Source organism: Notechis scutatus, chromosome 15 (genome assembly GCF_049901735.1).
Source record: "Notechis scutatus isolate UNSWTSFEM ecotype Mainland chromosome 15, rNotScu1.2, whole genome shotgun sequence".
NCBI classification, from domain to species: Eukaryota; Metazoa; Chordata; class Lepidosauria; order Squamata; family Elapidae; genus Notechis; species Notechis scutatus.
The window spans coordinates 3,429,152-3,447,514 of NC_142023.1; the positions used below are offsets into that span (position 1 = coordinate 3,429,152).

Here is an 18,363-nt window from a genome sequence, read left to right on the forward strand (position 1 = left end):
GCGAGCAAAAGCCAGATTCTCAAGATGAGTCAGGGGTGGCTGTTGCACGAAAGGATAATTCCCATCCCAAAGCCGTGCCTTAGCTCCCCGTTCGGCGCAGCCAAAGGGACACCCGAGCATGGAAAAGACGGAAATCGGAGGCAAATCCTGCGGGTTAAAAGCAGATTAAAACAAAGAAAAACAAAACAATGGCAAACGGTGTGATGTTTTGTAATACTGATCTAAACCACGTGGGGGAACACCGAGATAACCGATAGCAAGTCAACACATTTCTGTTTGTTTCGTTTGTCTGCCTAAGTTTCTAGTCCCTTGCCATTACAGTTTTAACACAGATTCCAATTTAGGCAAACAATTATTCAAGGCAGGAACACAAATAAAGAGAACCAGTAGCGGGGGGGGGGGGCACGGTGGTTGCAGAACTGATATTTATCCCTCTGTTTCAAAAAAAAAACAGAATAACACAGTTGGAAGGGATCCTGGAGGTCATCTAGTCCCACCCTCTGCCCAAGCAGGAGACCTTACACCATTTCTGACAGATAGCAGTCCAGTCTCTTCTTGGAAGCTTCCAGGGATGAAGCACCCACAACTCCCGAAGGCAACTTCTGTTCCATTGAATATAGAATAACAGATTTGTAAGGGACCTTGTAGGTCATCTAGTCCAACCCCCCTGCCCAAGCAGGAGACCTTACACCATTTCTGACAGATGGCAGTCCAGTCTCTTCTTGAAAGCCTCCAGGGATGAATCTTGTGAAGGCAACTTCTGTTCCATGGGTTGATTGCTCTCACGGTCAGGAAATATCTATTTATTTCTAGGTTGAATCAATCAATCAGAATGCAGTTGGAAGGGTCTAATGATGATATAATCATAAGATAACATGGTATGGAACGTTGATTAACATAATATGAGTATAAATTTAAATTGAAGAGCACCCTTTCCGCTCTTTCCCCTCCATGCCTCTCCCCCTCTGGGATGCGTTCACATGTGCAGCTGCGCTATCAACCAGGAACCCAGGTTAAGTCACATGAATTAAAAATAATAATAAGACCACGGCTGGAATAGCGTGTCCAGTTTTTTGGGTGACCACAAAGATGTTGAGACTTTGGGGGAAAGTGCAGAGAAGCGCAACTGGGAGGATTAAAGGCCTGGGGGGAAAAAAAGATAATAAAGAGCAGTTGCAGGATTTCAGTTTGGCCAGTCTGGAGCAAAGAAGGACCAGGAGAGACATGATAGGAGTGTTCCGATATTTGGAGGGGCAGCCAAATATCCCTTATTCTGCAAAGCACCCGAAGGCAGGATAAGAAACAATGGATGGAAACTAAGCAAGGAGAGAAGCAACTTAGAATTAAGGGGAAGCTTTCTAACAGTGAGAACAGTTAACCAGTGGAACAGCTTGCCACCAGAAGTTGTGGACGTTCCATCACTGGAGGTTTTTAAGAAGAGACTGGACAGCCCCCTGTCTGAAATGGTGTAGGGTCTCCTGCTTGAGCAGGGGGCTGGACTATAAGACCTCTACGGTTCCTTCCCAGCTCTATTCCGATTCATTGATTCCATCTCTTTGGAAACTGGAAGGCATTTTCCAAAGCACCAGAAGGACAGACGAGAAACAGTGGATGAAAACGAATCAAGGAGAAAAGCAACTTGGAATGAAGGAGAAGCTTTCCTAACAGTGAGGACCATTAACCAGTGGAACACCTTGCCACCAGAAGTTGTGGGTCTGTTGGGTGGGTGCTTGTGTGCTTTAGGGGGCAGGGAATTTTGGCGGGTGGGAGGGCGTTTGGGGATTGTCATGGGTATGTGCGTGCGTGTAGGGTCTGGTCTCTGGGTGTTATGTGAATTTCGTTGTATGTGTATACTGTGTATATATGTACAATGACAATAAATTATTATTATTGTTGTACACAAAAATGACAGTATACAATGACAATAAATTAATTGTTGTTGTACACAAAAATGACAGTATACAATGACAATAAATTATTATTATTGTTATTGTTGTTGTACACAAAAATGACTATACAATGACAATAAAATTATTATTATTGTTGTACACAAAAATGACAGTATACAAAGCAGACGAGATAACTATGCTGGGTTTCGTATCACAAATCACTAGTCGAACCCTTCCCAAGCGTTTAGGACTGCGTGATGTATCGGCAGATTATGCGAGCAGATCCCAGTAAGGTTCTGCAGCTGACCAATGGTGATCTGGTCAGCGCCAATTGTTTTTAAGTGCTTGCCTAGGTCTTTAGGTACAGCACCCAGTGTGCCCAGTACCACTGGAACCACCTGCACTGGTTTATGCCAGAGTCTCTGCAGTTCAATTCTCAAGTCCCGATATCTGGTGATTGTTTGAAGTTGTTTGTCATTGATTCTGCTGTCACCAGGTATGGCAATGTCCATGATCCACACTTTTTTCTTCTCTAATAATAATAATAATAATAATAATAATAATAATAATAATAATAATAATAATAATAATAATAATAATAATAATAAATAATAATTAATAATAATAATAATCATCATCATCATCACTGGAGGTTTTCAAGAAGAGACTGGACTGCCATTTGTCAGAAATGGTGTAGGGTCTTCTGCTTGGTGTGTGTGTGTGGGGGGGTTGGACTAGATGACCTATAAGGTCCCTTCCAACTCTGATTATGTGTCATCTGTGATCATCATCATCACTGGAGGTTTTCAAGAAGAGACTGGACGGTCGCTTGTCTGAAATGGTCTAGGGTCTCCTGCTTGAGAGGGGGGTTGGACTAGATGACCTCCAAGGTCCCTTCCCACTCCGTTATTCTATAAACTCGATAAAACCGTACACCAAGACACCCCCCCCCCCACACACACACACCGTTCTCCTGCCCCCGCCAAGGGGATTCTCCACCCTCAAGCCCATCCTGCCCGTCCCTCCGCAAAGCGGGCTGACGGCGGGCGCATCCCGGGGAGACGCCGGTTCGAATCCTGCCACGTCTCAACGCCGTGGTGGTGGTGGGGGGAGCGTGTGTGTGGGTGGAGGGAGGGAGGAGGGGAGGGCGAGCCAGAACTACAACGCCCATGATGCTCTCCGGGACCAGGCTCCTGCCTGCCCGCTAGCGGCGGCCGCGGGAACGCGCGCTCCCAGCCCCGCCGAGGATCCAGGTAGCGACGGAGGTGCCAGCCGGCTGTCTTCGGCTGCCGCAGAGCTCCCGAGAGCCAGGCGTAAGGAAGGAAGCGCAGCTGGCTGGAAGGCCGGGCCCGTTGGCCGGGGAGGGGCTGGGTGTCCTTTCCGAAGAAGGGGAAGAAGGCGCGCAGGGGAGGCGCGGACTTGACACCTCCCCCCCCGGCCCTCCGATGAGCATCCCGGAGGCTCCTTGAGGCCATCCATCCGCAGAGGCGACCCCCCACCCTACCCCTCCAGCCCCGAAAGCAACAGCAGCAGCAGCAGCAGCGCCGCAATCATCATGGGCAACCGGGGCATGGAAGACCTCATCCCCTTGGTCAACCGCCTGCAGGATGCCTTCTCCGCCATCGGCCAGAACGCCAACCTGGACCTGCCCCAGATCGCCGTGGTGGGGGGCCAGAGCGCCGGCAAGAGCTCCGTGCTGGAGAATTTCGTGGGAGGTAAATGGCGGCGGGGGGGCGGGGGCACGGTCGGTTTTGCAAGGGGAGCAGGGTTGGGGGTGCGGGGGGTCTCTCGGCTTGCAGGAAAGCCCCTCCCCCTTTCCCGTCTTATGGCTTGGTGTTTGTTTGGGGGTGGGGGAGAGAGAGAGAGAGAGAAGAGAAAGACAGGAAAAAAGGAGAGAGGGTGGAGAAGGAAGAGAAAGAGAAAGAGAGGGGGGTGAGAGAGAGAGGGGGAGAGGGAGAGAGGAAGGAGAGGGAGAGAGAGAAAGAGGAGAAGGAGAGAAAGAGAAGGAGAGAGAGGAAGGAGAGAGAGAGGAAGAGGAGAGGGAGAGGAAGAAGGAGAGAGAGGGGGGAAGGAGAGAGAGGGAGAGAAAGAAGGAGAGAGAGAGAGGAAAAGAGAGGGAGGAAGAGAGAGAAAGAAGGGAGAGAGAGAGGAAGAAGAGAGAGAGAGAGAGGAGAGGGAGAGAAAGAAGGGAGAGAGAGAGAGAGGAGAGGAGAGAGAGAGAGAGAAGAGAGAGAGAGAAAAGGAGAGAGAGAGAGAGGAAGGAGAGAGAGAGAGAGAAAGAGGAGAGGGAGAGAGGAAGAGAGAGAGAGAGAGAGAGAGAGAGAGAGAGAGAGAGAAGGAGAGGGAGAGAAGAAGGAGAGAGAGAGAAAAGGAGAGAGAGAGAGAAAGAGGAGAGAGAGAGAGAGGAAGAGAGAGAGAAAAACCCTCGGGGAATGCGCTTTTCGAGTCAGGAGGCTTAATGGCTGATTCTCCCCCCCCCGGGAAAAACCTCCCCCCCCACACTGAGATGCTATGCAAAGAGACGCATCGGGAGGGCCGTTCTCCCTTCCTCCAACCCCCCACCCACCCGCGCGCCCCGGCCAGGATTCCATCTTTTCCGCCCCCCGCCCTCCGATTGACACATTGCAGATGCTTGCAGGGGAGGGGAGCGCAGGGGAAGCTCGCGCCTGCCTCGCCCCCAAAAAAATGGGGAGGAAGCGCTTGATTGACAGCTGACGTTCTCCCTCGACCCGACAGCCCATCACACCCCCTTCCTTCCGATATACCTAAAATGTATATTCAATATATGGCTAGACGGGAGGTTATATTATAGATCGATGCAGGCGAAAGGCGCGCAAGAGGATGAAATCCGGAGGTTAAGCTTGGATTTGCGCTGCCGGGGACAAACCAGGGGCTTCGTCTGGGCATCTTTCGGGCAAGGGGCAAGGCGGGGAGGGTGGGTGGGGGGGCAGCCAGCCTCAGCCGTGCCCACCATTCCTCTCTTCCTCTTTTTTTTCCCTCTCCTTCGGAGGGAATTTGCCGGGCACGCGCACGGAGAGGGAGAAACACACGAACGCACGCGCGCACACGCACACGCACACACACGAACGCGTTGGCGCAAGAGGGTTAACCGTGCTAATCCTTAATGCTTGGTCTATCTGCAGCGGTGGAGGGGGGCAGGCTGCCCACGCTGTAGCTGCAGGAAAACCTGTTTTCTGTCTTTTTCTCCTTCCTTCCTTCCTTCCCTCCTTCTTTCCTTCCCAGAATATTTTCCATCTCTTCCTTCCTTCTCTCTTTTTCCTCTCCTTTCTCCTTCCTTCCCGCACTCCCTCCCTCCCTCCTTCCCTAACCCTCCCTCTCCTTTCCTTCTTCTTCCCTTCCTCCCTCTCTCTCCCTCTCTCCCTTTCTCTCCCTTCCTTCCTTCTCAGAATATTTTCTATAGCTTCCTCTCTTTTTCCTCTCCTTTCTTTCTTTCCCTCCTTCCTGCACTCCCTCCTTCCTTCCACTGTCCCTCTCTCCCCCTTCCTCCCTTCCATTCCTCCTCCCTCCCTCTCCTTTCCTTCTTTCTTTCCTCTTTCCATCTCCCTCTCTTCCTCCCTCCCTCCCACTCCCTTCCTTCCTTCTCAAAATATTTTCCATATCTTCCTTCCTTTTCTCTTTTTCTTCTCCTTTCTTTCCTTCCTTCCTTCCCTCCCGCACTCCCTCCCTCCCTCCTTCCTTCCTTCCTTCCACTATCCCTCTCTGGCGTTTCCTTCCTTCCATTCCTTCTCTCCCTCTCTCCCTCCCCTCCCTCTCTTCCTCCCTCCCTCCCTCCCACTCCCTTCCTTCCTTCTCAGAATATTTTCCATATCTTCCTTCCTTTTCTCTTTTTCTTCTCCTTTCTTTCCTTCCTTCCTTCCCTCCCGCACTCCCTCCCTTCCTTTCTTCCTTCCACTATCCCTCTCTGGCGTTTCCTTCCTTCCATTCCTCCACCCTCCTTCTCTTTCTCCCTCCCTCCCTCCCACTCCCTTCCTTCCTTCTCAGAATATTTTCCATATCTTCCTTCCTTTTCTCTTTTTCCTCTCCTTTCTTTCCTTCCTTCCTTCCCTCCCTCCTTCCTTCCTTCCTTCCACTATCCTTCTCTCCCACTTCCTTCCTTCCATTCCTCCTCCCTCCCTTCCTCCTTCCCTCCCTCTCCCCTTTTTTTAACCTGCCTGCCTGCCTCCCTTCTTTCTCTCCCTCCCTTCCTCCCTCTCTCCCTCTCTCTCTTTCTTCCTCCTCCCCCCCCTCCTGCTTCTGCCTTTTGGGGAGGGAGAGTAGAGAAATGTTTTGGCCATACCAGGTGATGGTGTGAAGGCACTTTGCCCAATAGGGCCTCCTGCCAAAGGCCGGGCAGAAGCCTCTGACTGTTATGTCATCTCAAGGATGCGCCGAAATATTGCTTTTTTTTTTTCCGGAGGGGAGAGCAACAGCACGGGGAAGGAGCAGGGGCAACTGAAACGGGCATCCATTCGTGCATCAAATATTGGGGGTCTTAACGGGGTGGGAGCTGGACGGTATCCACATCCGGAAACCCACCGCGTGGCAGAACTTTCCCACTTTTCCTCTGCCTCCTCCTCTCTGTTTACCTGTCTCACCTGGAGCTGGCCCATCCAATGCCTGGTGCCAGCCAGGCCTGCCCAGGTGGAGGTGAGGGATGCAAGGGGCAGGGACCAAAATATCCTGCAAATGACAACGAAATCTCCTGCAAATGGTTCAGGGAGCTTCTCGTCCTCCAAGCTGGGGACATTCCCTCCCCACAACCTGCTCAGAAAATGCCAGCAAAGCTACGGATATTAAATATATCTCTCTCTATAAAAGCGAAAGGCCACTCACGCATCATCACAAAATCTCCAGAACCGTAAAGCCTACAAATGTGAAATTTGGACCGTGTGTTCCTCTTGGCTTCTAGGGGCTCACTAAGAAAGGATTTTTCGAAATGACCCTCAGAGCATTTAGAGTATTTCCTATATTATTATTACTATTAACACGCTCCGATGCTAAGGAGTTCTACTCCCCCTTCCCCACCTGAAAAGAAATCTCTTCCAAATGCAAAACACAAGCAGAGGAGAGGAGTTTCAGTGTTAGTTTCGCCGCTTTAGTACAGAACAGTGGAGCTAAGCCACGCCCAGGCTCCTTGCTGTCTCCCCGCTCACACAGCAAATACAGTTTCAGTTTCCAAACAGCCCTCCTCTCTCTCTCACACACACACTGACAGGACTCTAGCCAGATGAATACCGATGGATGCTGGTAGGCAGAGGCAGAAATTTCCCTCCCTTATTTTCCGCCCCAAAAACTAAGCCTGACCGCATAGTTTTGTAGCGAAGCATGGGTATGGAGCGAATATATATGGATGTTTGTATGTATGCATGTATGTATGTATGTGTCTATCTGTGTGTGTGTGTGTGCGTGCGTGCATGCACACACACGCACGCACACACATATATCCGCCTCTGTGGAAGCCTCTGCAAATGGCAGATTATGTGCGAGGCTGAGCAGATGGCTGGCCGTAGACTCCTGATGGGGGAAGGCTGTGCTGGGGGCCCTTTGCTCTGGGGTCACCCCTGATTTCCCCTAGAGAAATAAATGGGAAATGGAACTGGGGTTTCTTTGATCAACGCCCCCAAAAAAAAAAAATGTTCTGATGCCCGGATTCTTCCTGCCTCCTTCTTAAAATAAGACGGAAGTTAACGAGGCTCCTGGAAAATAATTCTAGATCTGACCTGGGTTTAAGAGCAGAAGGTCTTAAAACTTCAAAGTAGGGTTTGGGGGTTCAGGCCAGAGGTATGCTGGCTCTGCCTTTGCGATGGGCTGAAAGAGCAAAAATCCAAGGTGCTTTTTGGGGTGCGGGGCGGCCATGGGGGAGTCAGGGAGCCCTTTGGTTTTTCTTCTTCCTTTCTCTTCCACGGTGAATGGGCTGTTCTTGCATCTTCTTCTAAAAGATGTGAGATGCATCTAAGAGAAAGCGTGGTTTCTCTCCCCCCCCCGCCCCCCCCCAAAATATATGCTGTTGTATAATCAGCAGAAAATTGGTAGAGAGAAAGGAGGATGGAGTGAGGGAGTGAAGAAGTCGGTCACTCCTGCCCAAGTGGTTTTTGGCCTGGTCAAAAATTTTATCAAGGAAAGGAAGGGAGGGAGGGAGGGAGGGAGGGAGGAGGGAGGGGAGGAAGGAAGGAAGGAAGGAAGGAAAGAAGGAGGAGAGGAAGAAGAGAGGAGGAAGAGAGAGGAGAATAGGAACGAAGATATGGAATATATTATGAGAAGGAAGGAGGGAGGGAGAGGGAGGAAGGGAAAGGGAGGGAGGAGGGAGGGAGGAGGGAGGGAGGGAGGAAGGAAGGAAGGAAGGAAGGAAGGAAGGAAGGAAGGAAGGAAGGAAGGAAGGAAGGAAGGAAGGAAGGAAGGAGAGGAAGAAGAGAGAGAGGAGAATAGGAAGGAAGATATGGAATATATTATGAGAAGGAGGGAGGGAGGGAGGGAGAGGAGGAAGGAAGGAAGGAAGGAAGGAAGGAAGGAAGGAAGGAAGGAAGGAAGGAAGGAAGGAAGGAAGGAAGGAAGGAAGGAAGGAAGGAGAGGAAGGAGAGAAGAAGAGAGAGGAGAATAGGAAGGAAGATATGGAATATATTATGAGAAGGAAGGAGGGAGGGAGAGGGAGGAAGGGAAAGGGAGGGAGGGAGGGAGGAAGGAAGGAAGGAAGGAAGGAAGGAAGGAAGGAAGGAAGGAAGGAGAGGAAGGAAGGAGAGGAAGGAGAGGAAGAAGAGAGAGGAGAATAGGAAGGAAGATATGGAATATATTATGAGAAGGAAGGAGGGAGGGAGGAGGGAGGAAGGGAAAGGGAGGAAGGAAGGAAGGAAGGAAGGAAGGAAGGAAGGAAGGAAGGAAGGAAGGAAGGAAGGAAGGAAGGAAGGAGAGGAAGGAGAGGAAGAAGAGAGAGGAGAATAGGAAGGAAGATATGGAATATATTATGAGAAGGAAGGAGGGAGGGAGAGGGAGGAAGGGAAAGGGAGGAAGGAAGGAAGGAAGGAGGAGGAAGGAGAGGAAGAAGAGAGAGGAGAATAGGAAGGAAGATATGGAATATATTATGAGAAGGAAGGAGGGGAGGGAGAGGGAGGGAGGGAAAGGGAGGAAGGAAGGAGAGGGAAAAGAGATGAGAGAAAGAAAATACTCTGAGAAGGAAAGAGGGAAGAAGGGATGGAGTGAGAGTGGGAGGAAGAAAGGAAGGAAGGAAGGAGGGAGGAGAGTGGAAAGGAAGGAAGGAAGGAAAAAAGGAGAGATTGGAAAAAGGAACTTCCTTCCTTCCTTCCTTCCTCCCTCCTCCCTCCCTCCCTTCCTCTCATTCCTATCTCTACCCTCCCCTTCCTTCCTTCCTTTCTCTCATTCCTATCTCCTTCCTCTCCTTCCCTCCTTCCTCCCTCCCCAATTTGAACCTTCTTTTAAGGCTGATCGTTTCTATTGTGATAACTTCACTGAATTTCAGTCTGTTTTTCTCCTCCTCCTGCAAATTACCCCGGGGCTCCTTTGGGAAGACATTCACACAAGTGACATTCCTGTTTTCTCACAAGGGTTCCAGCTTCCACTGTTTGAATGGATGCCTGGGGGGGGGGGTTGCGGAGGGAGGGGCTGGGTGTGACTCACCTTGGGTGAGTGCCTCAGTTTTCCTGCCCGACATTTTGGATTTGATTTACCCTTTGAAGCCAGCAGACTTTCTCGAAGGGAGCAGGGAAATTGATATACAGGTAGTCTTCAACTTACAATTCATTTAGTGACGGTTCGAAGTTATGACGGCATCGGGAAAAAGTGACTTATGACCGTTTTTCACACTTAACAATCGTTGCAGCGTCCCCAACGGTCCGGGATCAAAATTCAGAGGCTTGACCACTGACTCGTATTTATGACGGTTGCATAAACCGTCCTGATCCCCTTTTGCGACCTTCTGGCAAGCAAACTCAATCCAGGACGCCAGATTCACTTAAGATCTGTCTGACTGATTGAACACCTGCAGCGACTCGCTTAATAACGGCATCAAGAACGGTCGTAAAAGGGGACAGAACCTGCTTAACAACAGGAATGTTAGGCTCCGCTGCAGTGGTAAGTCGAGGACTACCCCGTATTTCAGGGAGAAGCATTGAAGAGGCTGATAGTGACAGGAGTCATATTTAAAAACATCTGGAGAATGAATGAATGTCGGTTAGGAATTTAATTTGTTGGTTCGCTGAACTCAGGTTGACACCAATATTTAAATAATAATGATAAATATTTTAAAACAACCCAGTTGGGTGAGTGTACAAGAGGGCCAGCTATTGGACAAGTCTAGGATTGAGTCTGGGGGGGGGCAAATCGGAGGGTCCCCCAAAACATTTTGGAAAAATGATCCTTTGGAGAAAATGAGACCCCTTTGAGCTTAAGGAACCAAATCCCTCCGGTTGGGTTCAGCCAAATTTTTGCTTCCTTCATATATATATGTGTGTGTGTGCTGTGTGTGTGTGTGTGTGTGTGTATGTATGTGTGTGTATATATATATGTGTGTGTGTGTGTGTGTGTATGTGTGTTCAGCTTTGCTTGAGTATTTTCCCACGTCATTATAGTTGTGCTTTTAAAGTTGTAGCAACATTTCGGCAGAATCTCATCTGCCATCATCAGGCCTCTGTATAGTGTTTGTCTGTGAGTCAGATGTTGCTACAACTTTAAAAGCACAACTATAATGACGTGGGAAAATACCCGAACAAAGCTGAATACCATACATATAAAACTTAAGAATATAAATATAAATAATATAAATATAAATATAAATATAAATAATATAAATATAAATATAAATATAAATATAAATAAATGCCACTCATGCATCATCACAAAATCTCCAGAACCGTAAAGCCTACAAATGTGAAATTTGGCATGTAGGTTCCTCTTGGCTTCAAATTGCTCACTAAGAAAGGGTTTTTCAAAATGACCATCAGAGCATTTAGAGTATTCCCTATATTATTATTATTAACACGCTCTGATGCTAAGGAGTTCTATTCCCCCTCCCCACCTGAAAATAAATCTCTTCCAAAGTCAAAACACAAGCAGAAGAGAGGAGGTTCAGCTTCAGATTCACAGCACCAAGCAGCTTTAGTACAGAACAGTTGAGTTAAGCCATGCCCAGGCTCCTTGCTGTCTCTTTCAGCAAATATTACTTCAGTTTCCAAACAGCCCTCAACTCTCTCAGACACTGACAGGACGCTAGCCAGATGAATACCAATGAATGCTGGTAGGCAGAGGCAGAATTCCCCCCCCCCTTATTTTCCTCCCCAGAAACTAAGCCCGATCACATAGTTTCAAAGCACGGGTATCCAGCTAATGTGTCTGTCTGTCTGTCTGTCTGTCTATATGTGTGTGTGTGTGTGTGTTTTGAGGCACGTGTGTGTGTGTGTGTGTGTGTGTGTGTGTATAATATCACCCCCTTGCCAGCCATTTACAAGATTAAATTTTAAATTGAAACAGGGCTGGGGGAAGGGAAATGTTCTTTCCCCTGCTGGTTTTATGGCTGAGGATTTCTACTGATGCAAATGGGAGTCTGAATTCTTCTTATTTATATGTCTTTCAGCCCTCATGCTGCAATGTCTTGTGGGAAATGGAGTCTCTGCAATGAAAATCTAGAAAACAACAAGTGTAAATCCGGAGCTAGAGGAAACTCTGGCTAGATTTAAAATCAGAGAGCTGAATTCCACTGTTTATAAAACCTCTGGTGTGGTATTTATGTATTTAGTTTTAAAATAGATGCAGATAGATAGATAGATGATAGATAGATGATAGATAGATAGATAGATAGATAGATAGATAGATAGATAGATAGATAGATAGATAGATAGATAGATAGATAGATGATAGATAGATAGATGATAGATATGATAGATAGATAGATATAGATGGATAGATAGATAGATAGATATAGATATAGAGATAGAGATAGAGATAGAGATAGAGATAGAGATAGAGATAGATAGATATAGATCTCTCTCTCTCTCTCTCTCTCTATATATATATATATATATATATATATATATATATATATATATATATATATATATATATATATATACACACACACACACACACACACACACACACACACAGAGAGAGAGAGAGAGAGAGAGAGAGAGAGAGAGAGAGAGAGAGATGGAGACCAATGTTGGGGCTAAGTTAGTTTATGGTTAATTGTGATCGAATCAACCCAAACCCCAAGTTTAGTTACACTAAATCGTTAAAGCTGGTTTGTAAATCCTAACATTTTGACTCTCAGGACAGGTTCACCCAAATCCTCACTTTTGCAAAACCTCTCCAAGGATGCCTTTGGCTTCTCACATTGGTACCCCTCCAGCTTTCCACTCCAAAGTGGTGCTGAAAGCGGTGAGGGGATAGAAAAAGGATAGCTTACAATGAAATGCACCGTTCAAGAAATATAAATGTATAACAAAAAGAGAGAGAAATTGGAAGCATCTTATGATAGCTAAAATCCAGCCTGTTTTTAATGCCGGTCAGGTGTCTGAAAGAAGGGTTTAAAGAGGAACATCCTTGTGGCAAGGAGTTCCACAGATCTTGGAACGAAAATCGAAGAAAAAGCAACATGCTTTGCTGTTCTGAATTTTTTTTTTTTTGCCTGCAAATATTCGGCAAAGGGCATTGTCGTGTTACCATGGTACTGACACCAGTCTTCAAATTTCCAGATTTTTCCTCCCTTTCCCCCTCCCCTATTTTGAGCGAGTGGCCCTTTGGATGTCTTCCCCCTCCCCTTCCCCCTCCCAGGATAAAAACAAACAGGAATGTAGATAGAATGAAGGACGTGCATCCTTTTAACCATCCCTGTAAGAATTGTGGGAAATTCACCGTGGTTTGGGGGTTTGTTAGTTCTCTTTTTGCAAGAAGAGAAGGAACGCCACTTTCTTTCCTGGAGGGGGCTGTGGTGTGTGTGTGTGTGTGTGTGTGTGTGTGCCTGCAAATACCTTTCTGGTTGCTTTCCAACAATGCCTGCTTGGCCTCACCTAGCTAAGTGAAGGCCATTCAAGCAAAGAAGAGCCAAAAATGAGGTCAAGAAGTGATCTTAGAACAGCAGGTTCTCGGGATGGATCCCTCGCGCGGCTGCACTGGCTGCCATGAGCCCGAGCTGCCTTTTCAGAAGCAATTAAGATCATCCGGTGGTTACAAGGTTGTTACCCCGGGAGACGGAGGAGATGTGAGCCTGCCATCCAGCAGCCTTGAGAGGTGGCGTTTCCCAAGGCCTCGAGGCCTCCACGGAGGAAGGTTTTTCTCTCTCTTTTTTCCCCTTCCTCCTGGTCCCGGCGTCATGCGCCAAATGCTCCCAGCCTCAGTCGTGTGACGGATCCAGAGTTCTGATGAGTCACGATCAGCTGCCTCCTTCTTCGCTGTCCGCGTCTGGAGATGCTGGGTTGCGTTTGCTTGCAGAGGCTGACGGCGAAATTGTCATCCTGCACACTGGTGGTACACCTCCCGCCTGACACAAACTGAGATGGGCAGGCCTGGGTTGGCTTGCTCGGGGTTGGAGCCTTTCCCCTATTCTCATGTGCAGTTACAAATGGCGTCTGAATGCGTCACGTTGCAATGGCTGGCTGGGGAATTCTGTGCATTGAAGGCCACACGGCTCCTTCTTCCCTTCTTTCCTAAAATAAACCTTCTTTTAAGGCCAATTGGTTCTAAGGTGAACACTTTTACTGAATTTCAATCTGTTTTTCTTCCTTCCTTCCGTCCTTCCTTCCTCCCACACACCCATCCATCCATCCATCCTTCTCTTCTCTCGTCTCCTTCTTCCTTCCATCTATCCATCCATCATTCCATCCTTCTCTTTGCTCATTTATTTCCTTCTTTCTTCCTTCCACCCACCCACCCACCCATCCTTCTCTTTCCTCATTTATTTCCTTCCTTCCTTCCTTCCTTCCTTCCTTCCTTCCTTCCTTCCTTCCTTCCTTCCTTCCTTCCTTCCTTCCTTCCATGAACCTTCTTTTAAGGCCGATTGGTTCTAAGGTAAACACTTTTACTGAATTTCAACCTGTTTTCCTTCCTTCCTTCCATCCACTCGCCCACGCACCCATCCATCCATCCATCCATTCATCTCTCCTCTTATCTCCTTCCATCCATCCATCCATCCATCCATCCATCCATCCATCTCTCCTCCATCCATCCATCCATCCATCCATCCATCCATCTCTCCTCTTATATCCATCCATCCTTCTCTTCTCTCCTCTTCTTCCATCCATTCATCCTTCTCTTCCCTCATTTCCTTCCTTCCTTTCTAAAATGAATCTTTTTTTAAGGCTGATTGGTTCTATGGTGAACACTTCTACTGAATTTCAATCTGTTTTCCTTCTTTCCTTCCATCCACTCACCCACGCACCCATCCATCCATCCATTCATTTCTCCTCTTATCTCCTTCCATCCATCCATCCATCCATCCATCTCTCCTCTGATCTCCTTCCATCCATCCATCCATCCATCCATCCATCCTTCTCTTCTCTCCTCTTCTTCCATCCATTCATCCTTCTCTTCCCTCATTTCCTTCCTTTCTAAAATGAATCTTTTTTTTAAGGCTGATTGGTTCTGTGGTGAACACTTTTACTGAATTTCAATCTGTTTTCCTTCTTTCCTTCCATCCACTCACCCATGCACCCATCCATCCATCCATTCATCTCTCCTCTTATCTCCTTCCATCCATCCATCCATCCATCCATCCATCCATCCATCCATCTCTCCTCTGATCTCCTTCCATCCATCCATCCATCCATCCATCCATCCATCCATCCATCCATCCATCCTTCTCTTCTCTCATCTTCTTCCATCCATTCATCCTTCTCTTCCCTCATTTCCTTCCTTCCTTTCTAAAATGAATCTTTTTTTAAGGCTGATTGGTTCTATGGTGAACACTTTTACTGAATTTCAATCTGTTTTCCTTCCTTCCATCCATCCATCCATCCACCCACCCACCCCTCTCTCCTCTCCTCTCTTTCCATCCCTCCATCCCTCCATCCACCCTTCTCATGCTGGCCACTGCAGTGCTTGTAGCTAGCATAAACATCCTCTTGCCCGGTTGCCATGGAAACTGGCGATTCCCTCCCGGACGATGGAGGGGGAAGAAGAAACAGTGGAATTGCTAGAAAGATGGAGGAGAAGAAAGCCCATCAACTTGCAGAGACCTTTTCAGATTTGAGGGTCAGGCTGAGTTGAGCAGTTTGGCCACAGTTCAGAAACAAAGAAGGAAGGAAGGAAAGAATCCCTGAGCAGGGTTTTTATTCTCTTCCTCTTAATTTTAGGGACTTCCTGCCCCGTGGATCGGGAATCGTCACCCGACGCCCCTTGGTTCTGCAACTGGTTAATGCCACGACGGGTATGTGAATTTGTTTCTTTTTCTTTTTTAATCCTCTCTCTTCTTCATCCTGACACAACCAAAACATTCAAGTCCACAGTCATACAAAAATGATAGAATGTGCGGGAATGGATATGCTTCCCCTAAAAATGAAAGAAAAGGAGAATTCCGATTATTACTCGATTTGGCGCAAGTGGTACGAACGGTTTGAAAATAGAGATAAGAAGCAAGAAGTGAAGATTAGCCAGAAGAGACCTTAAAAGAAATGGTGTGTAGATATGTCAATATGTAAAATATACAAATGGATGAATTAGGATAGATGGAGATAACAGTGGTTGGTTGATATGTGTAAAATAGTGTAGAAACTATAAAATAATAATGCGTGTAGATGTCAACCTGCTGTGGAAACTGCGAATACGGTTTGCATTGGTGGAAAATGCAATAAAAATTAATTTAAAAAAAAACAAAATTCCAGTCCAGGGTGGGAGAAGAGGAGATGAGAAATCCTCAGGGACGATTCACACCCTGGTCAGTACTTCTTTACTTTCCTTACCGTCGAGCAGGAGATAATAGAAGCAGAGCCAGCGAAATGAATAGTCTGAAAAATAAACTTTTATCCGTGGGCTGTCAGACTTCTGAAACACAACATAAACACCGCAATTAGGTTTAATAGGATAAGACTTTGCAGGGGAGGCTCATTTCAATGTCATTGTACTCATGTTGTGCATTGACGATAAACATTTATTGTTACCTTTATTTAGGTGTACAGTGAGGTTGGCTGAGCCTCCCTTCATGCACACACACACACCCCAACACAACTCACAGTGAGGACAGAAGTCCCTAACCCAGTCTCAGTCTTATTACACTATGTGATCTTGTTGCACAATGCGCCAGCCCTGCAAGGCTGTCATACTGCGTTGACATCAAGTTATTTTCCATCCAGGAGTCTTGATGGTCCACAGGTAGAAATTGCTCTTTAGCTTGTTGTTGCAGCTGGCTATGCTTCTCTATCTCCCACCTGATGGTAAGAGAGTGAAGAAGGGCTGACACACTGGTGCGCGTCCTCCCTGAGGATTTTCCTCACTCTTCTAAGGCAGCGAGCCCTAGCAAGGTCATCTAGCCATATAAGTGCACGTAGCGCAGGGCTGCTCGTAGAGAGAGCAGTTACAGCAGCACGGGTGACTTGGGCGTAAGGCTTCAAGGTAATGGCCCCTCGCTCAAGAGGATAAAAGCCAGGTGTGAAGAAGCGTTCTTTGCAGAAGGCAAAGACATTCTGAAACTCAGCCTCGTGGACATTATAGTCGGTGTTTGAAAACTCTTGTAAACTTATTTCTTATCTGTGGCTTACGCCCACGATGTTTTGTGCTGTGTTCACCACCCTCTGTGGTGTTTTTCTATCCACGGCTGTCAAGCCAGCGCACCACACCGTCATGCAATATGTGAGGACGCTTTCTATTGTGGATGGGTAAAAGGAGGTCTCATCCGTTGTTGTTCCACTTTATTCTTTCGCAAGACCCTAAAGAAATGGAGTCTCTGTTGGGCCTTTCTGGCCACCTGAGTTGTGTTGGTTTTCCAGGTGAGATTTTCGCTGAGGTAGACTCCCAGGAATTTAAAGGAGGAAAACTCTCTCCACATAGCCCCCTCGATGTATAGTGAGGCGGGTTCGTCTCTCTTCTTCTGGAAGTCTAACACCATCTCCAAATGTTTGATTGATTGAGAGCACAACTGTGGGAATTACGATCTGATGTGGGATCTTCCTGTTCTGACCCAACCTGGTTCCAAGAGAGCAAACACAAGACAAAGGCAGCAGCCCCCACCTTTTAAGGTTTCATCTACGAATCCGGTTTCTTCCCAGATAAAAGGCTGCTTCCAACTAATTAGCTCCGACAAGGAAGAGCCTTGCCAAGTTGTTTTTCAAGGCTTCCAAAAACCCACAGATAAGAAATAGTTTACAAGAGTTTTCAAACACCAACTATAATGTCCACGAGGCTGAGTTTCAGAATGTCTTTGCCTTCTGCAAAGAACGCTTCTTCACACCTGGCTTTTATCCTCTTGAGCGAGGGGCCATTACCTTGAAGCCTTACGCCCAAGTCACCCGTGCTGCTGTAACTGCTCTCTTCTACGAGCAGCCCTGCGCTTACGTGCACTTGGCACAGGCTCCTCGGGAACTTCCTCATCACTGCTGCCAGCCCCCACAATCTCTGAAGGCAACTGTCCACTCCCTAATGGTCCTGGCCCCTCATCTGAGTCCTCACTCTCCTCCGCCGTCCGCACCTGCTGCCGGCTAACCACAACACTTCCTCCTGTGTTACTCCAAGCCAATTTGCTTTGCCCGCAAGGAGGAGTAAGGGGGTGGTGGAGGAAATGAAGATAATTCCAGAGAGCAGAAGGTAGTTGCCTCTCTCCCAAGTTGAAAACCAACCCGAATAACGGTGGCCAAGAGAACGTCTTGATTTAAGATCTCCCCATCCATGAGTTGGGACCTCTTCTTTGTCCCTCCAGGAGTGGCCACTTTCTTTGGCCCATCGTCTTCTAACCATCTCTTTCCTGTTCCAGAATATGGCGAATTCCTGCACTGCAAAGGGAAGAAGTTCATGGACTTTGAGGAGATACGTATGGAGATCGAAAGCGAGACCGACAGAGTCACCGGCTCCAACAAGGGCATCTCCTCCGTCCCGATCAACCTGCGGGTTTATTCCCCCCATGGTGAGTCGTGGAACGTAACAAGAGCGAGGAGTTAGAACTCCAGAACCCCATTTTGGGTGATGGCGAGAAGCTCTCGGATGTTGAGAATTTGTATATAAGTCGGAAACGAAACTTAACAGGGGAAGGAACCTCCCACTGAAGCTTATCGTGATATGGCTGGCGTAGTTTTGTAATTCTTAATTTTTAATTCTTAATTCCCCATCCTACTGCCAGGCATGGGAATGTTTTATGAGTTGACCCCCATCTTGATAGCAAGTTATTCTACTTGAGGTTTCTTTCCAGCTTCACGCGGCTGTCCATCCTTGAGTCCTTCTGGGTCTTGTATCTCTTGGTTCTGACCCAGCTCCCCCAAAACACGACAAACTCTCTGACATGAACTCAAAAGTTTCCTTTATTAGGAGCCCCGGCAAAAAGTTTCTA

The 18,363-nt window shown here is 47.6% G+C and overlaps 2 protein-coding genes across 4 annotated transcripts in view; both read left to right on the forward strand.

The window, feature by feature from the left end:
* The first annotated feature begins 3,113 nt into the window (after positions 1-3,113).
* DNM1 (dynamin 1) overlaps positions 3,114-18,363 on the forward strand; it is an 87,298-nt gene continuing 72,048 nt past the window's right edge. For 2 of the 3 annotated variants that reach the window (XM_087944085.1, XM_087944087.1), the window contains exons 1-3: positions 3,116-3,614; positions 15,185-15,258; positions 17,794-17,943. In XM_087944085.1, coding sequence (XP_087800211.1) covers positions 3,445-3,614; positions 15,185-15,258; positions 17,794-17,943 — 394 coding nt within the window. In that variant the 5' untranslated portion in view covers positions 3,116-3,444. Of the gene's footprint in view, positions 3,615-15,184; positions 15,259-17,793; positions 17,944-18,363 lie in introns of all 3 variants that reach the window. The other variant, XM_087944088.1, reaches the window with a different exon arrangement.
* COQ4 (coenzyme Q4) overlaps positions 11,993-18,363 on the forward strand; it is a 143,395-nt gene continuing 137,024 nt past the window's right edge. Inside the window, exon 1 of the mRNA XM_087944084.1 lies at positions 11,993-12,003. The gene's annotated coding sequence lies outside the window, so the exon portion shown is untranslated. The remainder of the gene's footprint in view (positions 12,004-18,363) is intronic.